Source organism: Etheostoma spectabile, chromosome 22 (genome assembly GCF_008692095.1).
Source record: "Etheostoma spectabile isolate EspeVRDwgs_2016 chromosome 22, UIUC_Espe_1.0, whole genome shotgun sequence".
Classification (NCBI taxonomy): domain Eukaryota; kingdom Metazoa; phylum Chordata; class Actinopteri; order Perciformes; family Percidae; genus Etheostoma; species Etheostoma spectabile.
The window spans coordinates 19,694,852-19,716,934 of NC_045754.1; the positions used below are offsets into that span (position 1 = coordinate 19,694,852).

Here is a 22,083-nt window from a genome sequence, read left to right on the forward strand (position 1 = left end):
TGCTCGAAAGAGGGGAAAGCAAACAATTTTCAGGCCCGCCGCGTCTAGCAAAAAATATGAGAAAAAAATTATTAAAAATTCAGAAAATAGTTGAAAGTGAAGAAAAACCCGACAGAAAGGATGTTAAAGCGACCGGGGTAAGTTTGATGTAAATTAAGTCCACGGTTACCAGTTCTTGAATTAAAATATCGGGGTTATTTAAATTATGAGAGAGGGGTGAGCAGGGGGAAAAAAAAGTTTGTGTTAATCAGTAGGCTACCCAGTTTGGGACCACAGAGAAAACCAGGGAAGGCACACGTTTTGGATTTTATTTTATTTTTTGGAATGAAATAAAATCTTGTCACTGGTGATATTAGTGTCACGGTGCACGTCCGCGAACGTTAAAAGACCACGGGAGCCAGTGGAATAGGAAAGTTGAGTAAAGTTGAACACTAGCCTTTCTCACTTTGTTTCTTTTTTTTTAAATATAAAAACAGCGGCAGCGCGATGAGCACCGACGGCAACAGGCGCACTTGGATTCAGCAATAATGTCACTTTTCCTGCCATCTGCAATCACATGTACATTTTTTTTTTTTTTTTTTTTTTTTGCCATAGCCTACACACACTTCATCACAAGCGTCAACCTTGTCCTTATCGATTCGCATCTCCTTTCCAAAAAGTAGCCTATAACGCTAAATGCAACCACGCGGAGCCTATGGCATGTTTTTTTCTATATATCATGTTTCACTTTGAGGGCTATAGGCTATGTGCTATAACGCATGTGTGACCCTCTGTAAGTAGCCCTATTGATCACGGTGTCATAGCTTCTGATGACAGGTCGGCTATGAGCCGCTTACAAGGCTAACACTCAAGGAACTGCTTATCAATAAAGCAGCAACAAATGGAGGGAGAACTCAAACTCAATAGCCTATGAAATGCCTGCAACCCTGCCTTACCTCAGACCCACAAGCGATCTTGTGTTGAGTGGGACTGCTGCGGCAGGTTGCACTGTGTGCACATTAGTAGCCTGATTCGTATTTACTAGATCTGGTCCTATAGCTGCAGAGGGGGGGGGGCGTCATGTCTTATAGGTTATTAAGCATTCAACACAGGCTGCATGGCGGCTCTGAACGTTGGGACAGTTTGGAGATAGGACGCATCTTGTAGCCAGTGTAGAACACCGACGTTGGAACCGGTTCTTTAGGAGGAAGTGCATGTGTTGCCAGTGTTTACACCTGTCCCACCTTAAACCAGACCTCGAGCTTCATCTGATTTGGAATTGGTCTGCGATTGTTTTGACACTGCCATGGCATGATTTTTGACTCTGGATTTGCATACAGCGAACTGGCTGCTGTTTGCTTGTGTTCAGCAGTGGGTGGAAGAAGTATTCAGATCTGTTATTTTAGTAAAGGCACTGATACCCAGGGGTTGTCGGACTGGGGGGGGGGGGGGGGGGATAGAAGACTGAGTACCCAGGGCCCTCATGTGAGGAGGTCCCAACAAGATGCTAGAATGAATAGCTGTGGATGCGGAGTGGGGCCCAAAGAAAATGTCTTTCTACAGGGCCCAGAATGTTGTGCTACACCCCTGCTAATACCACACCGTAAAACTACTCTGTTACAAGTACATGTCCTGCATTGAAAACGTAGCCTACTTAAATAACAGTTAGTAGCCTGGAAAAATAGGATAAAAAAAAGTATAATAGTGAAAGTAAAAGCACTCCCTCACATTTTAGAAACTGGAAACGATACAAGCAGTTCTCTGTTTATTGGTTAATAATACATCAGATCTTATAAACGACGTGTGTTTTGTGTGAAAAAAATCTTAATGTGCAAAGTAACTAGCAGATGAATGCAGTGGAGTAAAAAGTACAATACAATCTCATCTACCTCTCGTAGTTTTTAATCGTACAATTACAAAAGATTATTATTAATAGATCACCATTGCACCAAACGGCCTTACACTATATTTATATCTTACATCTCAGACAATACTGATATTGCCTGATCTCTATAATTGTTATTGTATACTTCTTATACATTTATAAATTCTATTCTATATTTCTTACTGTCCTTTCTGTTTTTATTCTTTATAAGTGAGTAGTGTACTTTGAGAGCAAAGATTAACCTGAGTCAAATTCCTTGTTTGTTTACACAAACCTGGCCAATAAAGCAGATTCGGATTCTCTCTGAAATGTAGAGAAGTTGAAAGTGGCCCAAAAAGAAAAGACTCAAGTAAAATAGAAATACCTCAAAATTTGGACTTAAGTCCAAATGTATACATTAGACATTATTATTATTAGTACAGTACTGGACTAAATGTACTTAGTTATACATTCCACCACTGTATTTGTATCAATCTAAAGAATGGGGTTGGCAGTATCTCTGTCTGCAGGGAGTTGTGTTGGGAACCAGAGGGTCGCTGGTTCAAGTCCCCGTACGGGCTAAAGTATAGAGTATGGAGAGATGCTACTTCACATCCTGGCCACTCCCAGGTGTCCTTGAGCAAGTCCCCGTAACCCCCGCCCCCCCCCCCAACCGCTCAGGTCGCTGGTCTAGCTGGCAGCCCACTCACTCTGACATCTCTCCAGTTGTGCATGATCCTGAGCATGTGTGTGTATTTCAGGCCTGTGTGTAGTGATTACTAACAGAGTGTAATTTGTAATAAACAGTATAAATTATTATTGAAACCAATACAATGTAGGCTGAAGAAAAGGCTGAGAGTTGCATGGTTCTTTTTTCTTTGATTCGGATGGTTGCTGTTTGCTTCACATGAGATAGAAAATGCTGTTTTTATTGGAGGATAAGATGTAGCCTAATTGCTATATGTTTCATGTTTGAAAAGATAAAGGGGAGGGTCTGTAGAAATGAAACGTTTATACCTTAAAGGCTTCATGATTGTGCTGATTTAACTTCAAATTTATACATTCTTAACAAAACCTTTGGATGGAAAATGAACTGGTTCTGTATGAGCATCCTGATATAATAATATAATCCTGCTGCTGTGAACTTGGGTTTTGAGCCGGGAAAAGAAAGTCATTCGTTAATGTGTTTTCAGCTAGTATCAAGTATAGCACTTTAGTCTTGGGATGAATGTTAATAATATTATAACTCTCAGTAAAGTACACATTTATTTAAATGTCAACAACATCATTTCTATTTCTGATGATAAACTAGTAGAGTTAAGACAAGCAGCTAATGGAAGTGAGTATTATTATTATCATTATTATTATTATTATATTATTATTATTATTATTATCTATTATTATTATTATTATTATTATTATTATTATTATTATTATTATTATCATCCTTGGTGTTACTCAAAATGATTAAAAACCTAGATGCAGTGACTTTTTGTCAGTATAAAATATGGATCATAGAATGCAAATACATGTGTTCTGATAACATTTTCTTTGAAATAATGTCAAGCGCCGGTGCGTCGTAATTATTGCAAAATACTTGGCTGACGTCAGTGAAGTTATTTGCACTTATTTAGCTCATTTCTGTCATAAATCCATGAATCACATCAGAGTGCTCATCTAGTCCTCTTACATCGTGAAAGGCCTGGAACTCGGGGGTCTTTGGTGTTTCTCGGCCGAAAGAGAGACGGATCAGGGACTCCTTTACTATATATAACGTATAAAATTCAGCTGCATATTAAACTGGACCTACAACAACGTGTAGGGCGGCCTAAAGGTTTTAGATGGACTTTTTTTATGGCTCATACAATACAAACTAAAAGTTATTAAAATAATAGACATATTCCAGCCTGTTCTCCTGAACCAAACATTTGAAAGCCTATGAAAAGATAAGTGTTGCATATTGGTATTTTAATACAAGGGGTTGACCGATACTGGCTTTTCAAGGCCGATAACGACCCAGATTATTAGTAGATAATGAAAACGATAACAAATATTTGGAAAAATAAAAATAAAAAACATCTCCTCACTATCTGCCAGCTGCCTGTCCCCTAAACACACTGTAAAAAAAAAAGAAAAAGCAGTCTCTGTAGACAGCCCAGGGTCTACAAATGGCAACAAAACTCCATTTTAAGGAAGTGACATCACCCAACATCGCATAGAGCACCTTTAACCTGTGATAATAATCCACCTCTTTTGCTTGATTTTCGCTTATAACAGAATATATCTTTTAACTTGCTATAACTGCAAGGCCAAAATGCTTGTATGAGGCTTCATTTGAAACCTAAATTCTCCTGGCTTGTACTTGATTAGCATGGGATTCAAACACAATTTACACTACAGCAGTTCAAACATGGTTCCAAATAATTATTTTGGTCCAGTCTAAAAAAAAACAACTTTAAGATTTTTACTAAAACAGACTTTGTGCCACACTACGCAGAAACCCAACGCATGCCTTCTACACCTGGTCAACAAGACCTCTGTACAGTTTCAGAACTCTAGTCCTAACCTAATGGGAGCTAGGGAGTTTTCAGTATTTGGTATTACATGTGTCACTGCTGTGCCAAAACCTCTCCAAAACCTCTCCAAAACCTCCCCAAAACCTCTCCAAAACCTCTCCAAGTGTCCTATACAAATACAGGCCTAACATGCCCAAAACGTAATCTAGAAATGCTTTAAGCAATTATTTAATATGTGAGAACCTTTCACCATAATCCCCAGTAACAGATAGTCAGATGGTGTGTGTTGTGTGTGTGTGTGTGTGTGTGTGTGTGTGTGTGTGTGTGTGGGGGGGGGGGGGCATTGAGTCAGACTCAGTCAAACCAAAGCAGAGGGACTGACACAAAGCTGTAGCCGAGCCAAAGTAGAATACTTACTTTTAAATTCATCAACTTTAAAGGTTATCAGGCAAATAAAACTCCAGGTTCAGATCAAACTTCCAAAAAACGGCCCGATATTCGGCCAGTTCCAATAATCTGTCTACCCCTAAAATATACATCATGTTCTAATGCTAAAATGGTAAAATATGGAATATGTTATCTTGAATCTTAACTGTGGATGACTACCTTTCCTAAAGGCTTGTAGGCCTATCATCAATGTTGTTTTTTTGGAACTATCAAACAATTATTTGTTGGCCCCCCTGCAACAACTCTGAGGACCCCCCTAGGGGTCCCGGACCCCTGTTGAAGGTCCTGTTGTTTAATTGCAGTAATACACACAGTTCAGCTCTTTCCACACTCCCAATGAGGCAGCGTGCTGCATGCGTTAAACACTTGGACGTACGATATGGGGGTTTGATGGATGTCCCGTAAAAAGTGTAATTTTTCAAGGTACTTGTGCTTTACTGGAGTCTTTTCTTTTCGTGCCACTTTCTACCTCTACATTTCAGAAAGAAACATTGTTCTTTTTCCTCCACTACATTCATCTGACAGCTTTAGTTACTTTACACATTAAAATTCCTGCACACAGAACACATGTAGTTTATAAAATCTGATGTTTTATTCTAAATGAAACTAGCCGACAATATAACGGCCTACAAATCCAGCTGAGATGATTTGACCATTAAATAACTGTTTGGATCCTTTACACTTTCTAAAATGGGGGGATATTTCTAAGTCTTTTTTTTGAGTAGTGACAACAGACCTCAGTATGTGCGTGGCAGAATACCTGGAGGGGGGGTGGGGGGGGGATTCCTATGGCTTAGGAAACTTAACCCACTGATTGATGTGATTCTATTAGAGCTGGGCTGGGCCATAGCAATTATAGTTGTACATGATAAAAATATCTTTATTATTTTAAATACACCATAATGCTACCAAAATCAAAATGAATAGGCTAGCCTTTATCAGCTCATTCATTAAAGAGAGTGAAATCATTTGCATTTTTGTGATGGGTGATATGACTGCTGATATGTCCGATGTTAACTCTCTATTTGCCAAACACCTTAATCAATTCTGTCTGAACACTAAGTTAGGTCTCTCAAGTAAAGTCTTGTTACCAGTAGACAGTTATACATATATCAACGAAGCATGGCATACAACGTCTTGGCTAGACCACTGTGTATGTCCAGCTGATGCTCCTGATTGCTTGGAAGTTGAGATTATGTATGGTCTAGCCACAGCAGATCACATACCTGTCTCCATGGCAACACATCTCGACAGTCTACCTGAGCTGACTAGCTAAGATAAGGATGATAATAATGAGCAAAATAGAAGAGTGGACTGGGCAAAGCTCGCAGAACATGATTTATGGAAGAACAACACACTGAGTGAGAATAGTCTAATATTGATATACCACTTGAAGCTAGTTTGTCTGTAAGAGTCAAAAACATCACAGGGATATAGTTATTATGAATGACGAAGTTGTGAACTGTTTAATTAATGTCAGTAAATTGTTCATCCAAGAGAAAAGAAAGCATAAGATTAGACCAGGATGGAACGGATATGGGTCTGAACTTCATGTGGAGGCTAAGGCCGCTTTTTGGAGCTGGGTATTACCTGGAAAGGCTAGGTTTGGCTCAGAGTTCGAACATAAGAAAAGAGCAAATGCCTGGTTGTAAGATGCTGTGCGCTTTATCAAAAGTAATGGGCAGATGATGAGGGCAAATTCTATGGCTAGAAAGTTTCTTCAGAATGATTTTTATGAATTCTGGAAAGAAGTGAAGGTTATCAACAACAATAAAAAGATGCCTTTGCCATCCAGCATTGACGGGATCTCTGGGGATGACAGTATTGCTGAGCTGTGAGGAAACCTTTTAGAGAGATTTTTAACTGTGTTGAGAGTGCTAACTTGGTGGTGGGATTAATAATGATAGTGTGTTCATTAGACCTGATGAAGTGTGTCATTCTATTGAGAAATTGGCAATGAACAAAGCATGTGGTCCTGACCAAATAACAGCTGAACACCTGAAGTATGCAAGCCATAGAATCTGAGTGTTACTTGCTATATGATTCTCCGGTTTATTGATGCATGGCCTGTTACCTGGCCCTATGTTACGGGTACTATTTGTGGCAGTTAATAAGGACAAAACCTGTAAGGTATCAAGCATAGAAAACTACAGGCCAATCGCTCTAGCGAGTATACTCTTTAAAGTGTTAAAACATCAAATTCTATTTGATAGACTACAACGAAAAATAACAACCACTGACAATCAGTTTGGTTTTTAAAAGAAACGTGGCACACATTTGTGTTTATATGCACTGAAAGAACTTGTTACCAAGTATAAAAGCCATGATTCTACAATATTTTTTATGTTTCCTTGATGCATCCAAAGCTTTTGACCATGTCAATCCCTGTAAACTGTTTATAAAATTACAAGCGCGAGGGGTCCCTCCCATACTTAATACATATGTCACAGTGTGACAAATACAATGCAGAAAAGAGGGTTGTTGTGATTGCCAGAACTAAGGAGGACAGGAAGCTATGCTTTCTCTCTTTTTCAGGGCCAGAGCTAAATGTAGTCACTAAAGCAATTGGCACGCAACTTTTACATGTGTACTGAAGAAGTTAAAACATCTCTTTTCAGAGCATACTGTACTCCACTTTATACAGTTTACCTATGGTGCAGCTACAGTAAAGCAGTCAAAATAAATAAGATGGACCAGTGCTAGCCATGTGTTTGTGACGAGTAATGTTCCCACCTGCAGTTTTGTGCTGAGGAATTATGTTATGTACAGATTAATGTGCCAATTATCATTGCGTGTGTGTATGTGTTTGTTTGTTTGTTTGTATGTACAGTGGTGTGAAAAAGTGTTTGCCCCCTTCCTCATTTCCTGTTCCTTTGCATGTTTGTCACACTTAAGTGTGTCGGGAAAATCCACCATTTAAACAATAGTCAAGGACAACACAAGTAAACACAAAATGCAATTTGTAAATGAAGGTGTTTATTATTAAAGGTGAAAAAAATCCAAAACCCTCATGGCCCTGTGTGAAAAAGTGATTGCCCCCTAAACCTAATAAGTGGTTGGCCACCCTTAGCAGCAACAACTGCAACCAAGCGTTTGCGATAACGTGCAATGAGGCTTTACAGCGTCCTGGAGGAATTTTGGCCCACTCATCTTTGCAGAATTGTCCTAATTCAGTTACATTAGAGGGTTTTTCGAGCATCAACGGCCTTTTTAAGGTCATACCACAACTCTCAATAGGATTCAGGTCAGGACTTTGGCTAGGCCACTCCAAAGTCTTCATTTTGGTTTTCTTCGCCATTCGTTGGTGGACTTGCAGGTGTGTTTAGGATCATTGTCCTGTTGCAGAACCCAAGTTCGTTTCAGCTTGAGTACACGAACAGATGGTCAGACATTCTCCTTCAGGATCTCTTGGTAGACAGCAGAATTCATAGTTCCTTTTATCACGGCAAGTCTTCCAGGTCCTGAAGCAGCAAAAACAGCCCCAGACCATCACACTACCCCCACCATATTTTACTGTTGGTATAATGTACTTTTTATGAAATGCAGTGTTCCTTCTACGCCAGATATACTTGGACACACACCTTCCAAAGAGTTTCCACTCTGTCTCATCGGTCCACAGAATGTTGTCCCAAAAGTCTTGGGGATCATCATGATGTTTGTGGAGAAATTGAGACGAGCTTTGATGTTCTTTTTGCTCAGCAGTGGTTTTCTCCTTGGAACTCTGCCATGCAGGCCATTTTTGCCCAGTCTTTTCCTGATGGTGGAGGCATGAACGCTGACCTTAACTGAGGCAAGTGAGGCCTGCATTTTCTTTGGACGTTGTTGTGGGGTCTTTTGTGACCTCTTGGATGAGTCGTCGCTGCGCTCTTGGGGTAATTTTGGGCGGCCGGCCACTCCTGGGAAAGTTCACCACTGTTCCATGTCTTCGCCATTTGTGGCGAAGACATGGAAGACATGGAGACATGGAGACACATGGAGACATGGAGACACCTTTTAATAATGGAGACACCTTTTAATAATAAACACCTTCATTTACAAATTGCATTTTGTGTTTACTTGTGTTGTCCTTGACTATTGTTTAAATTGGTTGGATGTTCCGAAACACTTAAGTGTGACAAACATGCAAAGGAACAGGAAATGAGGAAGGGGGCAAACACTTTTTCACACCAAGGTATGTATTTATGTATGTACAGTATGTATGGGTATGTTTGTATGTATGTATGTACAGTATGTATGTATGTATGTATGTATGTATGTATATATGTATGTATGTACAGGAAGTATGTTTTTTATGTTCCCCTTATGCAATATGTGGTATTCAGTATGCCTGTATATGTACTTTTGTTTGAGTGTGTTTGTGTCTACCCCTCTTGTAATATGTTACATGTTCTTTTTTACCTGGACCTTGAGTCTGTAAAGTGAAGTTATATATATTGAGTATTTTGTACATTTGACAAACAAAAACAGTACAACGAGGCACATAAGATAAAACAGAAAGGGGTCCAAGGATTCAATGTAGTAGCTGTAGTACCCACAGTCATGAATCTGTACATCTACAGGTGTATGCTTACCCGAGATACATACAGCAGTTGTTTATCTCATCACCGTATGGTACAGAAGAAGAATGTTATCTTATTTGGACAAAACAGACAAAAAAGAAGAAAAACGCTCAGTCCAGCTAGTTTTCACTCCAACCATCCACTTTGAATACTTTTACTTTCAATACTGTAAGTACATTTTTCTGATGAAACTCACATACTTTTACTGAAGTAATATTTTCAATGCAGGACTTTAACTTGTAACAGGTACTTTTATAGGGCTGTGTTAGTACTTTTAATGAAGTAAAGGATCTGAATACTTCTTCCATCGCTGGGCAGATGTGATATATGTATCTGCTTTTGTTTCTTTCCTGCATATATAATATATCTTCTGTGTTTATTCAGCACAGGGTCATCTATTTGTGTTTATTGAATTAAATGTGTATTTTTAGAATTTGTTGGTTGGGTTAAATCAAGATCTAGAATCTGTCTGTTTGTAATAGCTGAAAATCAAAGAATAATTTAATTTATTTGAATACATTCTCTGAATATGAAATCCCATTATGGGAAACAGGGGGTTAGTTTTTTGGATAACGTACTTTTGGTGACCAAGTTTGTTTTTTCCCTGGTCCAAAAGGGGCGCTTAGAATAAAGAATGTAATTTCAAAAATTTAACCAGCTTACTAGCGTTTTTTTGTTTCCCTTTCCCCATTAAGCCTGGTATTCCTTTTGGCAATTTTGCATGTAGGCCCCATGCGCTCACTCGGCCCCGGGGAGACCCACAAACCAGCCGGGCATGAAAATAAATTATACTGGGGCCCTGTACAATGAAAAAACGTTTTTTTAAAAAAATTTTTTTTTTGCCAAATTTTCCCCCTAGTGTTTTCATTGATACGATGGGGGGACGCGATACATCATTTACCAGAAAAACAGACAAAAGCGAAAACCATTTGGGGCCCTATTTCGCCCCCCTGCGCGGCGCCCCCCAAGGCCCGCGCAAGGTCTTGTGTTTAAAACGACGCAGCAAACAAAATTTGGGTTTTTTCTTTTTTTTTTCTTTGTTTCTAACATTTTAACATGACAAAAAATGAAAGATGTGAAGGAGAAGGGCCCGCGGGAGAAAATTATTTTGTCCTTTTTGCCGACAATAACGAGGTTGGTCAAAAAAAGTTTTGGATTATAATTTTTAAACAATTTTTGTCCCAATTGCCAGACTCCTCCCTTGCCTGGAGGAAGGGCTGGAAGCCCCACAGAAAAAATCTTTTCCTTCCTTGAAGGTATGTACTGAAAGGATGTACAGGGACTCTAAAATAGAGCGTGAAGGGTATGACACTGGGGTGATACGAAAGGTAGCACTAAATTGACGATTAGTATGAAGGGGTCCAGTTTACACTTGTGTTTAAAGTTTAATGAATTTTTTTTTTTTTTTTGATTTTTTAAAGATTTTTTTTTAAAGACTTTTTATTGCCCGTGCTGAAATGGCTAACAAATAAAAGGCCTTTCCTGCCAATAAGAGTGACAACTTTCCCCTGAAAGTGTCATAAAAATTAAACAATCAAAAACGTTTGTGACATAACGCTTCTTTTGTAAATGTCTTCGGTTTTTTTAGAGCGTTAGGGGGAGGGTCCCAGGAGGGATAGGGTTAGAAATTTGGGTTTAGTGTGGACTGATGCATGCGGTGTGTTCATCCCTGACCGTGTATGTCACTCTTTTGTAGATACCTTCAAGTAAAGTGTTCCCCAAAGATCTTTGAAATTGGTCCCGTATTGAGCGAGAATGCAGTGACGGGCCACTGTGAACCGGACCCAATGGGGCAGTTGTGTCCCTTCGATTTTTGTCCACTAGAAGTGATTGTTTTTCGCTGCTTTTCAAGTCAATGCTTGATATTCCACAATGTGCGTCACACAGGGGCGTAGCACAAAATTCTGGGCCCTGTAGAAAGACATTTTCTTTGGGCTCCTCCCTGCATCCACAGCTATTCATTCTAGTATCTTTTTGGCCCCTCCTCACATAAAGGCCCTGGGTACTCAGTCCCTTTTTTTCCCCTTAGTCCGACACCCCTGGTGTCACGGCTTCCCAGAAGCGTGCGTGAAACGTCTCTCTGCTAAAGTTATTTTCACACGGCGTTCAGACAACCGGGCGGGAAGTGAAACAGCAAGAGCATCCACTCAGTTTACCCAAATACACCCACCCAAAATAATTTAAAACATAATAGACATCATAGATCCTTTTTTTCAGGAGAATGCCAGAAAAGAGAAGGGATGGAGTTTAACTGTAGGAATGCTTGGAGTGGAAGGTAGATACTAGCTTAATAAACAGCTGATTGTTCTGTGAAGTAGAGATAATATAGACCCTTTGCATGTGACATCACGCTCTACTCGCGTGAATTGTGAACGCCGTGACGGACAGCGGAAGAGCTATGCTGTAGACGGACGGCAAGCCAAATGCGTACTTGTTCGTGTTCTCACATACACAATCTGCATAGTTATCCTCACCAACACAAGCATGTGTGTGTATTCCCTTTCTTTTTTAAATGACCGATAAATAAATAATAATTAAATTATCCTCACCAGCTAGCTGGCGTGCTAACCAGCTGTTCCTGCTAACATGTCAACCCGATGACACAAAGCTAACAATCATTGGTTATTCACTGACCTATTTAGCTAGCTACATATCCCAAAAAGAAAGCTGTTCCCTTGATCATTTAACTCACCACACAAAATATTGGTTAAATTAAAGAGGACATGCCATGGAAACTATCTTCAAAAAGGTAATAAAAACGAGTGAAACGCGGGTCTGCGGAGCTCCTACCCCGGCTAGCCGACCAGCTAGCTGCAGCTAGCTTTGGACTGCTCGCAAGCTGCTGCCCATCGCATGGTAATATCCTACGGTCAAATCTTAACATAGGCTACACAGCAAATATAACCACAGATAAGAAGATGGCTAGATGTTACAATTATGTGTGGTTACTACTGATCATGTACTCTCCGTGATTTACTGCATACATTAACGTGAGATAGATAATTAATCCAGGCATCCATTAAAAGTTGCACTGGCACACCCTGTGAACAACGGTATGTGGGTAGCCACAACTGACCATATCCTCTAAAACCATAGGCTACGTGTTATATAAATATTTATCTTAATACAAAATAAATCCTAGACTGATGTCTTAATTTGCCGTTATGAGGTACCTCACCCTGCCGTTAGCGTAGCATCGCGTACCTGTAACCCAGCCAGCTACAAAGAACTGGTAAAGCATCCAGACTTTGTTGAGATCAGCACCAGTGTCTGGGGATATCCCATTTAGAATGAGATTTTTTGATAATAATTGGAAATAAAACATAGGCTATATCCGTTTTTTTTATTAGAAAAGAATAAACTCACACTTCTGAAAAGCTCCCAGTAAGTCATAAATGCATAATTTTGAGCATGAGCTACTTTTTCTCTTCTCTCTATTTGGCAGCAGGAACTGCTGAATGGATGGACAGACAGACAGACAGACAGGCAGGCAGACAAAGACAGACAGACAGATAGACAGGCAGACACAGACAGACAGAGAGAGACAGTCAGAGAGGCAGAGTGACAGAGACAGACAGACAGACAGACGGCTGCTGCTATAATCGAACATCCCTGCAGGTATCATTTGAGCTCATACTGAGACCCTGTCTTTCTGATGACACTTCTTGTAATTAACCCTCTGAGGACAAAAGACGCACCAGAACGTCCAAACGAGGATTGACAAATCTCCTACTCAAAAAGTAATGTTACAAAATTTCATTTTAGACTTTTAATTACTATTTTTAATCAAATAAAACCTAAAGACTTTGGTAAATCATTTCAAGCACCGAAACAAGTCGTAGCCTACAACACATCATAAGTCAAGGTTTGGTTTTCAAAAGAAATTTGAGGACTTTCAAAGAGCCAACTTCAATTTTTCAGCTTTAGCGACAAATTATCTTTCAACATATTGCTCTGCTCATAAAGCAGAGTTTGTTCATTTTTATAACATTTTGATATGAAGCACATAGGGCCACATAGAGGTGAGTTATATGCAAATATGAAAAGTACATTTAAGAAGAAATGTAAAAATGCCCTAAGACCTCAGAGCGTTAAGAACTCGTGGTCGCTCTGAGCTCAGGGCCAGATTAAGTTGAACTGGATGTGTGAGATGTGCCTCAGATCAGTCAATTTAGGACTTAGGTTTTAGTGTCTTTACTACTGCCAGCAACTCAGTCAGCAACCTGAAACAGATCCGTTCACATGATCTATTCTCTCTCTCTCTCTCTCTCTCTCTCTCTCCTCTCTCTCTCTCTCTTTCTCAGGCCCCTGAGTCCAGGCGGTGTTGAGCACATAAAACTGGATAGAACAATTGCATCAGTAGTAGTTGGGCACTGCGCCCCTGTCCATGTAGCTGCTCAGCCCTAGAGTGCCATGGCCACGGGAACCCAGGGCCACCGCGACCACCTCCTGGAGAGAACCAAGCTCGCGCCGCCCGCGGGGAGGCGCAGGAGAGCCGAGGGGAAGCCCAAGAAGAACTTCTCTTGCCAGGAGTGTCAGAAGGCTTTCAACAGCCTGGAGAAGTTGAAGGTGCACTCGTACTCTCACACAGGAGAAAGACCGTACCGCTGCTCACACCCCGACTGCACCAAGGCTTTCGTCTCCAAATACAAGCTGCTACGGTACAGACACACAGCGGTGCACAGCAGGCTGCAGCATGTTGCTTTTATCTTTACACTGATAGATAGATAGATAGATAGATAGATAGATAGATAGATGTTATTGTCATTCAACTGCACATATGTACACATATTCACATATGAACGCAATTCCGTTCTGCTGGCTCATAAATATAGTTTCAACTAAAAACAAAAAATAAGTGTAAAATATTAAATAAATACATCCAATTGCCACAGAGTGTTAGTTTAACATTAAAATATGACGCTTGAAAAAAAGTTTGACAGCAGCATAAATCTTTCTATTGAGTGTAGTGCTGCCACACTCTGGACTCACAGATCTAAGTGGATATAAGTGGCTTATTTGCTCATCTGTTAAATGTCTGGTGCTACCGGGGGCACAGTGACGTAACGTAGTGCTCAGTAGTAATCAGAATGTTGTGTTGATGCATACTAGTTTTATTTTTTCTCGCCAGGTTTTGTGTTTATGTGTGATGTAACTTATGCCCACCATTTAAAACGTGATTGCAACCATTCTGAGTGCTTATAGAATGTGTCTGTGTTCCAAGGCATATGGCGACTCACTCGCCAGAAAAAAACCACAAGTGTTCATACTGTGAGAAAATGTTCCACCGCAAGGATCACTTAAAGAATCACCTACACACTCACGACCCCTACAAGGAGGCATTCGCTTGCCAGGAGTGCGGCAAGAGCTACAACACCAAGCTGGGCTTCAAGCGCCACCTCGCCCTCCACGCCGCCAACAGCGGAGACCTCACCTGCCAAGTGTGCCTGCAGCCATTCCCCAGCACCGGGGTCCTTCTGGAGCACCTCAAAACACACGCTGGCAAGTCCTCCAGCGGGACCAAAGAGAAGAAGCACCGTTGCGAGCATTGCGAGCGGCGATTTTACACCCGTAAAGATGTGCGGCGCCACATGGTGGTGCACACTGGACGCAAGGACTTCCTTTGTCAGTACTGCGCCCAGTGCTTCGGCAGGAAGGACCACCTGACACGTCACGTGAAGAAGAGCCACGCTCGGGAGCTGCTAAGGGTCAAAACTGAGCCAGCTGATTCGCTGGAGCCTGTCGTCTATGATATGGCGTCTGGGGGCATCAAGGACGAGCTCCCGGGATTGCTGACAACGAGGCCACACCAGCTAAACATGTACACGGGCCCTGTCCTGGACACAGAGCCTTTCCCCACCCCCACACACCCGTTTTCTTTTAAGTACCCACTGGGCTCCAACTTTACCTCATACAGCGTCTCACAGGAGCGGGAGCAGAATCTAAAGGGAGAACTGGAGACCTACCTGATGGAGCTGCAGAGCAGCATGCCCTCCTCGTCCTCTGCAGCCCAGGAACCGCAACTCTCCTCCTCCAAACTGGAGCTGGAGCCTCAAGGGGGCGTGCTGGAGGAAGTGAGCGAGGGCGTGTCCCTGTCCAAAATGGCCACCCCGATGGCGGCAGCCGCAGCGGGCGACTCTTTGGCCTCATCCGCCTCCCTGATGGACTTCTCGCAGCTTTTTAACTTCCTGCCACTCAACGGGCCCCCGTACAACCAGGCAGGGGGCAGCAGCGGGGGGCAGGGCGTCGCCTATCCACCCAACGAAGAGCCGGCGCCCCTGGTCCAGCTTCCCGCCCAGCCTCCCGAAGGCCCGGAGGCTGCAGAGAGTCCGCTTCAAAGGCTGCCCTCCTCCTTCATATCCAACCTAAGCACACCCACTACACTGCCCCGCTTCCACCAAGCTTTTCAGTGATCCAGTATGTGCTTGGCCTGACACACACACACACACACACTCTAACACATATACTGACACACATGTTGAGCTACACAACCACCTCCTCAGACAATGAAACAAGATGCTACACGTGTTTGAAGATATTAGCACTTCTGTCCATTTCATATGACATGAGCAGACATAAACACATGGCGATCAGCACTGAAAGAAAGATCACCACACACACACAACAAACACACACACACTTTTTATTGACGAGTTGGCAAATTGTTTTACCCCTCTCTTCCCTAATGACGTGTTCACATAATGGCAGAAAACTGATCCTCTTGTGTTGTGTGGATGTGCAAAGACAATAGCCAAATTCTCATTAATTGCAAGTTTTACAACCTAACATCATCTGTTGTGATGATCAAGAGAAGTAACTAATTCTAAGACCTGCTGGTTACAATATACATAAACATCTTTAATCGTAGCACAAGTATGGAGAATTCAGCCATGTGCCGTGCTCACAAAGCTCAATGCGCCACACACACTATAATGGAGCAAAAACTGCTATCATGTGGACAGGACTTCGCTGTGTCCGTTTAAACATGATTACGTCTTTTGGGAGTTGGAGAGTGTTCACAAAGATGGATGCTAATAGTCATTTGATTGCAGTGACATTTTCTTTTCTTCACTTAACCCCCCCATGCTTTAGAATAGATTGGCCTTAGCAAGCAGATTTTGGGATGTATGTTATTATTTGGACAGCACTTTGAACATTGTGATTTCATCTGTCACCACAGTTGACCGTTATTTTACGTTGTTTTTTTTGTCGTTGTAGGGACCAAACTGTAGTTTTGGGATGTTTTTTGTCCATTTCCATCTATTCAATACATCATATACCATTAATGACAGCTGACCATTTTCCAAAGCATACCAAATATTGGGAGATTTGTTTTTGCAGTGTTCCAGGCAGCTATTGTGTTTCATTCATTTCTAATCAGTACAGATTAGACTATTTACAGGAGTCAGCTAATCTGTTACAGTGAACTTGTCTGCTTGTGTTTTTTGTCAGTGATATCACGGTAATGTATGCGCTTGCATTATGCAATAACTTACACGGTCACCTTGTCAGCAGCAACAGACCGACTTCAAGTCTCTGCAGTAAGTCGTGAAAAGAAAGGAAAACAATGGCTTCCTGGAATTTTGGAAAACTCAATCCAAATATCTCAAAGTAAAAAAGTCAAAACGTGCAAAACATCCATCTGGATCTTTTTGATCAATCACTAACGTAGAAGTTAATTCACATTAATATAGACAAGTGTAGAAACTACTGAGCAACAGTATTACAGGTTCACTTTTCATTTTGGTAGTTGTTTGAATTTCAAGTCAAGTTTCATGATGATTCTCCAACAGTGGGGACATTTTAATGATAGCAAACGTGATATGTCTTTGGAGTCCCCCTGAAATATAACAGTAGACTGTTCAGGGCACTGACACATCTCATCATTCATCCCGTTCTCACTCCCAACTTGTAAAATACTGATACTTGGGCAGTGTCTCTCAATGTAAGAAACAATGCGAAAAGCACCATTCAGCATCAGTGTGGGACGCACCGTGTAAAGAGAGATGTACACTGAAATGTACATGTTATAACCCACCCGTCATCTTTTCCTAAACCTCACTGTCCTGTTATTGTGCCGCATGTCACTTAAACGTACGTCCCGACCCAGAGCGTCAAAAAGTGACGCCAAGAGTCCCGACCAAGCGCGTCTAAATATGACGCTGATGAAGACTTTTAGCGTTCATAACAACGCCAGGGGCACCTGACTGAGCGTCCGTGTGTTATTTCAATATGGAGATTATATAGCAAAGGCGGCCATTTTACAATCCCCCCCATCTACCATGCACACGCGCACACACACACACACACACACACAGACAGATGGGAGTGAGAATGTGAATGTGTTGCATCATTTCAATATGGAGATTATATAGCAAAGGCTGTCATTACAATCCCCCCCCCCCCCCCCCCCCCCCAGCACCCTATCTACTATCACACCACACACACACTCACAGACAAGAAATTAGGCTCTGAATCGTGACACCCAACACACGTAGACATTCACTGTTGAGGAGCCTTACCCAGGCACTGCTGGTGGTTTTGAACATGGCTACTGAGCTGTTGCTTGTGTCATTGTGCCTTAAGTTAATATAAACAGGTATTTTATCAAACGTTACACTCCTGTCAAACTTCTAAGAAGTGTAGTTAGATGACCTTGTTTGCGACTGTTGGACTGAAACAAAAAAGTTAGTTATTGACCGGATGCGAAGATGCAGAAAGCTGATTTTACATCTGCAAGTCATTAAGTGTTTATGTGTGCTACCTAGTGCCATTGTATGTATCAAAAAGGCTCATTGCAAGGGTGGTAGGCAAAAATTAACCATATGTATATATATAGAGTCTATATACTCTATATGTAAAGTTCTGTTTGATCACCAGCACAATAACTCCACTGGTTAAGTGGCCAAGCATGAAAGAAACAACTTTAACTTTGTTTCCACAAAAAAATGAAACTATTAAAATAAATAGATATTATAGTCCATATTCAAAAGTCTGGACTCACTTCACATTTCAGCTACATGTGAATTCATCCGCACAGTGTGCATCTGTTCACTAGCACATAGCCCATACAGTATTATAATACATATCAAGACACATGATTACACTACAAAGTTAATTTCTTGTGTTTTCCACGGAGTCATTTAGATCTCGAGAGGAACACAGATTTGGTTACCACACCTCTCCTCTGTACTTGATAGAGAGTACTTTAAGGCCAACCCCTAAAAATATTTAGAATATATTTTAGCTGAGAAACTGTTTGTCTGGGCTGTAATCTCGCACCAAAGATGACTTCAAAATGTTACAAGAAATGGCTATACAACATGCAGCCACTGCTATCGCTCTACTCTTTGATTTTTTTGTTTGTGACTTGCATTTTTCTAAGCATGCACGCCGACTTGAGCTCAAATCCCTGAATCTCTTTCCGGAGACTGAGGTTATTGTTCAAGCAACAATTATAACTCATAGTTCCGTTTGTAGTAGTCACATTGGAGGGTCTGGCTAGTCTACACAGCATTCCAGGAGGGGAGAAAAACATGCTCTGGTTTATTGGCATTTCACGATCGTCTTGGGCGGCACCAAGCACCGGACGGAGCCATGGTGCCGCTGCAAAATAGCCTCGGGAAGGAACTTGAAGGCAGAACAAACAGAGCTAAGTCACTTTCAGCATCACGCGGGTAACCAAAAGTAAAGCTTAACCAAACATGCATTTTAAAACCGCAACCGTTACAGGGCTTCCCCAAGAAAAGTTAGTTAGCCCGGTGGCAAGTGTCTTTTTTGGGATGTGGGTCCGGCTGGGACCAGTCACAGCCTGACGGCAGCATTAATGTGGAGCCCAGTAGTTTCTGTTATAACGGAATCATGGACGGAATCGTGAAATTGAGAATTTAAAAAAAGCAGATTCCACAGGGCCGTGCATAAACTTAGTGCTAAGAGATAACTGGAGATTTGAAATTATTTCTAACCAATCCAACGGTAGTTTAAAAAACGTCTTAAAAAGACATTAAAAAATACTTACCTGTGGTTTAAGCCTAGTGGGGGGCAACTCAGGCCTAGTGGGGGGTAACTTAGGCCCGGTGGGCCACCAGGCTTAAAATATACCGAGGAAAACGCTGCGTTATTTTCAAAATTATAACCATTACATTCTCTGGTTTACAGATATGAGGACGAAAAAATACTCCTGTGGGTTGTACTTCTACTCTACTTCTTAATGACGATGTCGCCCAACACATGCATTAAACAAGTTCCACATTCTCGCGCTCTTCTTTTTGCCTGTATGAAGAAAGTTTATAAAAGCTAATGTTAGCTTTGAGGACAGCTCGCTATAAAGTTAACACGGGTTACCATTTTAACAAAAAATGTGAAAATGGTAAAAGGGACTTATGCCTACCTCGAATATAACGGTGCTACACTTATACATTCTCATGTCTCTCGAACAAGCCTGGGAAATTGACCAGGCACACCATCTTTTGCTGATATTAGTTTCACTTTTTTTTTAAATACCAAAATACAGAAAAAAAATATGAAAACAATTTCTATTAAGTACTTCAACACACATGACAAAAAACTAAAAAAAAAGCGTATTTAAATGTAATACATACAGAAATACTGCCCATCCCTGAATAGAAGTTAAAGGTGCCCTGCCACACACATTTCATTACTTTGTGGTAATGTCTGAAGTAGTACCATGGACTCTGTAAAAATATTTTGTGAAAAATATGCCTTGGTTACCTTATTTCAAGCCATTCTAGCGTGGTATAGAAAGCCTGCAAAAGACTCATCTTGATTTTCTCATTAACATTCAACGAGCTAAGCTGCTTGACTCTGATTGGCTAGCCAATGAAAGCCTGGCTATCAGTATCCTTTACCCAGCGCAACTGGGCGAGCTCATGAATAGTAATGAGCTCAGGCAACATGACGTCAGACTGACCGGCTTTTGTGATTGGTCTGATTTATCTGCTTATTTCTTTTCAGTGGCTAGAGCTGACAGAGGAGGTAGCAGTTCATTTTCACATTCACGACATAACACAAACACAAATGGACCTAACATTTTTTTTCAATATACAAGGAGAAACGGTTTTGTGTGGCAGGGCACCTTTTAAAATATGCTTATTCAGTTTTTGTCTCATGCAATGTTGAGCAATGTGGAATGCCTTAATAGTAAATGAAGTGTAACATTTTGTGAAACTGCAAGCCCCCATTTATTTACCCCCTACCCCCGGCCTGACAACCTCCTGTGATTTTGAAGTAATAGTGCGTTCCATTTACCTCGGAACTCAGAAGCCGTAGCTAGGATTGACGTCACACCCATGTTGAATACGATCCATTTACAAATCAGATTCTTCATTGTGGGGTTAGCTATGGCCAGGTTAGGCATTGTTAGCCATGCCAATTTATATCAACACATTACGCTGTTTTTTTAGTCATACAAACAGCATAAAAACATGTCCACAGATAGAAGCTGGACAGCACTGTGTGTACGACTGATTTCGTGAGACACAAATGAGACAGAAGTGCTAATAACTGTATGTTACTACATTTTTTTACTGCTGTTGATGCGCGGGGCAGCCATGTTGGATGTTGAGCTTGGAAATCCGAGTTCAGGGGGCGTTTCGACTTTGACCTCAAAAAATCTGACTTCAGAGTACAAATAGTACACACTAAAATCCAGGGGTAGATGCATATACTGTATAAGTGAAGCCAAAGCATCTGGATGGTTGCTGGCTGCGGTATAGGGCATAAACCCCACCCCCTCCATGTTCGAGGATTGGAAATGGGCCAAACTAAAAAAAAATCGAAGTAAACCTCAAATAATTTTCCCTCAAAGATGCTATCTGACATTTTAGGTGGTACTTATCACGCTGATGTTTGTTAAAGTGTTTAGTTTTCCAATATGTTTGTTTTTTGTTAGTTATTTGATGCTATAAAAACAAAGTGAAATGTCAGCTGGCATTGACATGGGTGGATATATGCACGGGACTTTGTGGCTTCACCGCCTGAATCACTTCTAGGCTTTAAAATGGCTAGATGCCGGTGCCCATATCCAGGATATTTGTGCTTTCACTTATTGTACAATGGGAGAAAGTGAAGATGAGTCAGCCATCTTTTTTTAATTTATTTTTTACAGTCTATGGTGTTAACACCAACAGTCCTCCGGTGCTCCCAGCTACAGTTAGCAGCAGTTAGGGGATAGCGTTACTTTGGCCACAAGCAAAGCTTTCTGTCCATCAGGAAACTCCATAAATCACAGAGTCGAGGATGCCACTACCCAAGTTGAGTGCAGACGTGAGTCGCGCACTTTCCAACAAGTAGCCTACAAGTTGCTAACGTGAGACTTCTGTAATGTCAAAACAGTAAAAATTGACCTACATAACAAAGTTAGTTCACTGCTCGCTACAAGTTAGCATCAAACATTTACAACAAGTAGCCTACAAGTTGCTAACGTGAGACTTCTGTTATGTCAACACAATAAAAATGGACCTACACAACGAAGTTAGTTCACTGCTCGCTACAAGTTAGCATCAAACATTTCCAACAGGTAGCCTGCAAGTTGCTAACGTGAGACTTCTGTAATGTCAACACATTAAAAATTGACCTACATAACGAAGTTAGTTCACTGCTCGCTACAAGTTAGCATCAAACACAACAAAGGCTGTCACTTGTACGGCATTTTGAGCTAACGTTAGCAATCAAACAATCGTATGTAAAAAACGTATTT

General features: G+C 41.2%; 1 protein-coding gene and 2 long non-coding RNA genes across 3 annotated transcripts in view; 1 reads left to right on the forward strand and 2 right to left on the reverse strand.

The window, feature by feature from the left end:
* plag1 (pleiomorphic adenoma gene 1) lies at positions 1 to 17,676 on the forward strand. The gene is made up of 3 exons (XM_032503793.1): positions 1 to 137; positions 13,670 to 14,026; positions 14,590 to 17,676. The coding sequence occupies exons 2-3, from the start codon at positions 13,779 to 13,781 to the stop codon at positions 15,776 to 15,778; spliced, it is 1,437 nt and encodes a 478-aa protein (XP_032359684.1). The 5' UTR covers positions 1 to 137; positions 13,670 to 13,778; the 3' UTR covers positions 15,779 to 17,676.
* On the reverse strand, positions 5,379 to 9,609 carry LOC116672151 (uncharacterized). The gene is made up of 2 exons (XR_004327480.1): positions 9,572 to 9,609; positions 5,379 to 5,469 (listed from the first exon to the last, which is right to left on the reverse strand). It is a non-coding gene; the product is annotated as an uncharacterized LOC116672151 (long non-coding RNA).
* The window catches only part of LOC116672150 (uncharacterized), a 12,447-nt gene continuing 6,169 nt past the window's right edge, over positions 15,806 to 22,083 (reverse strand). The window contains exon 3 of the long non-coding RNA XR_004327479.1: positions 15,806 to 15,819. This is a non-coding gene — a long non-coding RNA (uncharacterized LOC116672150). The remainder of the gene's footprint in view (positions 15,820 to 22,083) is intronic.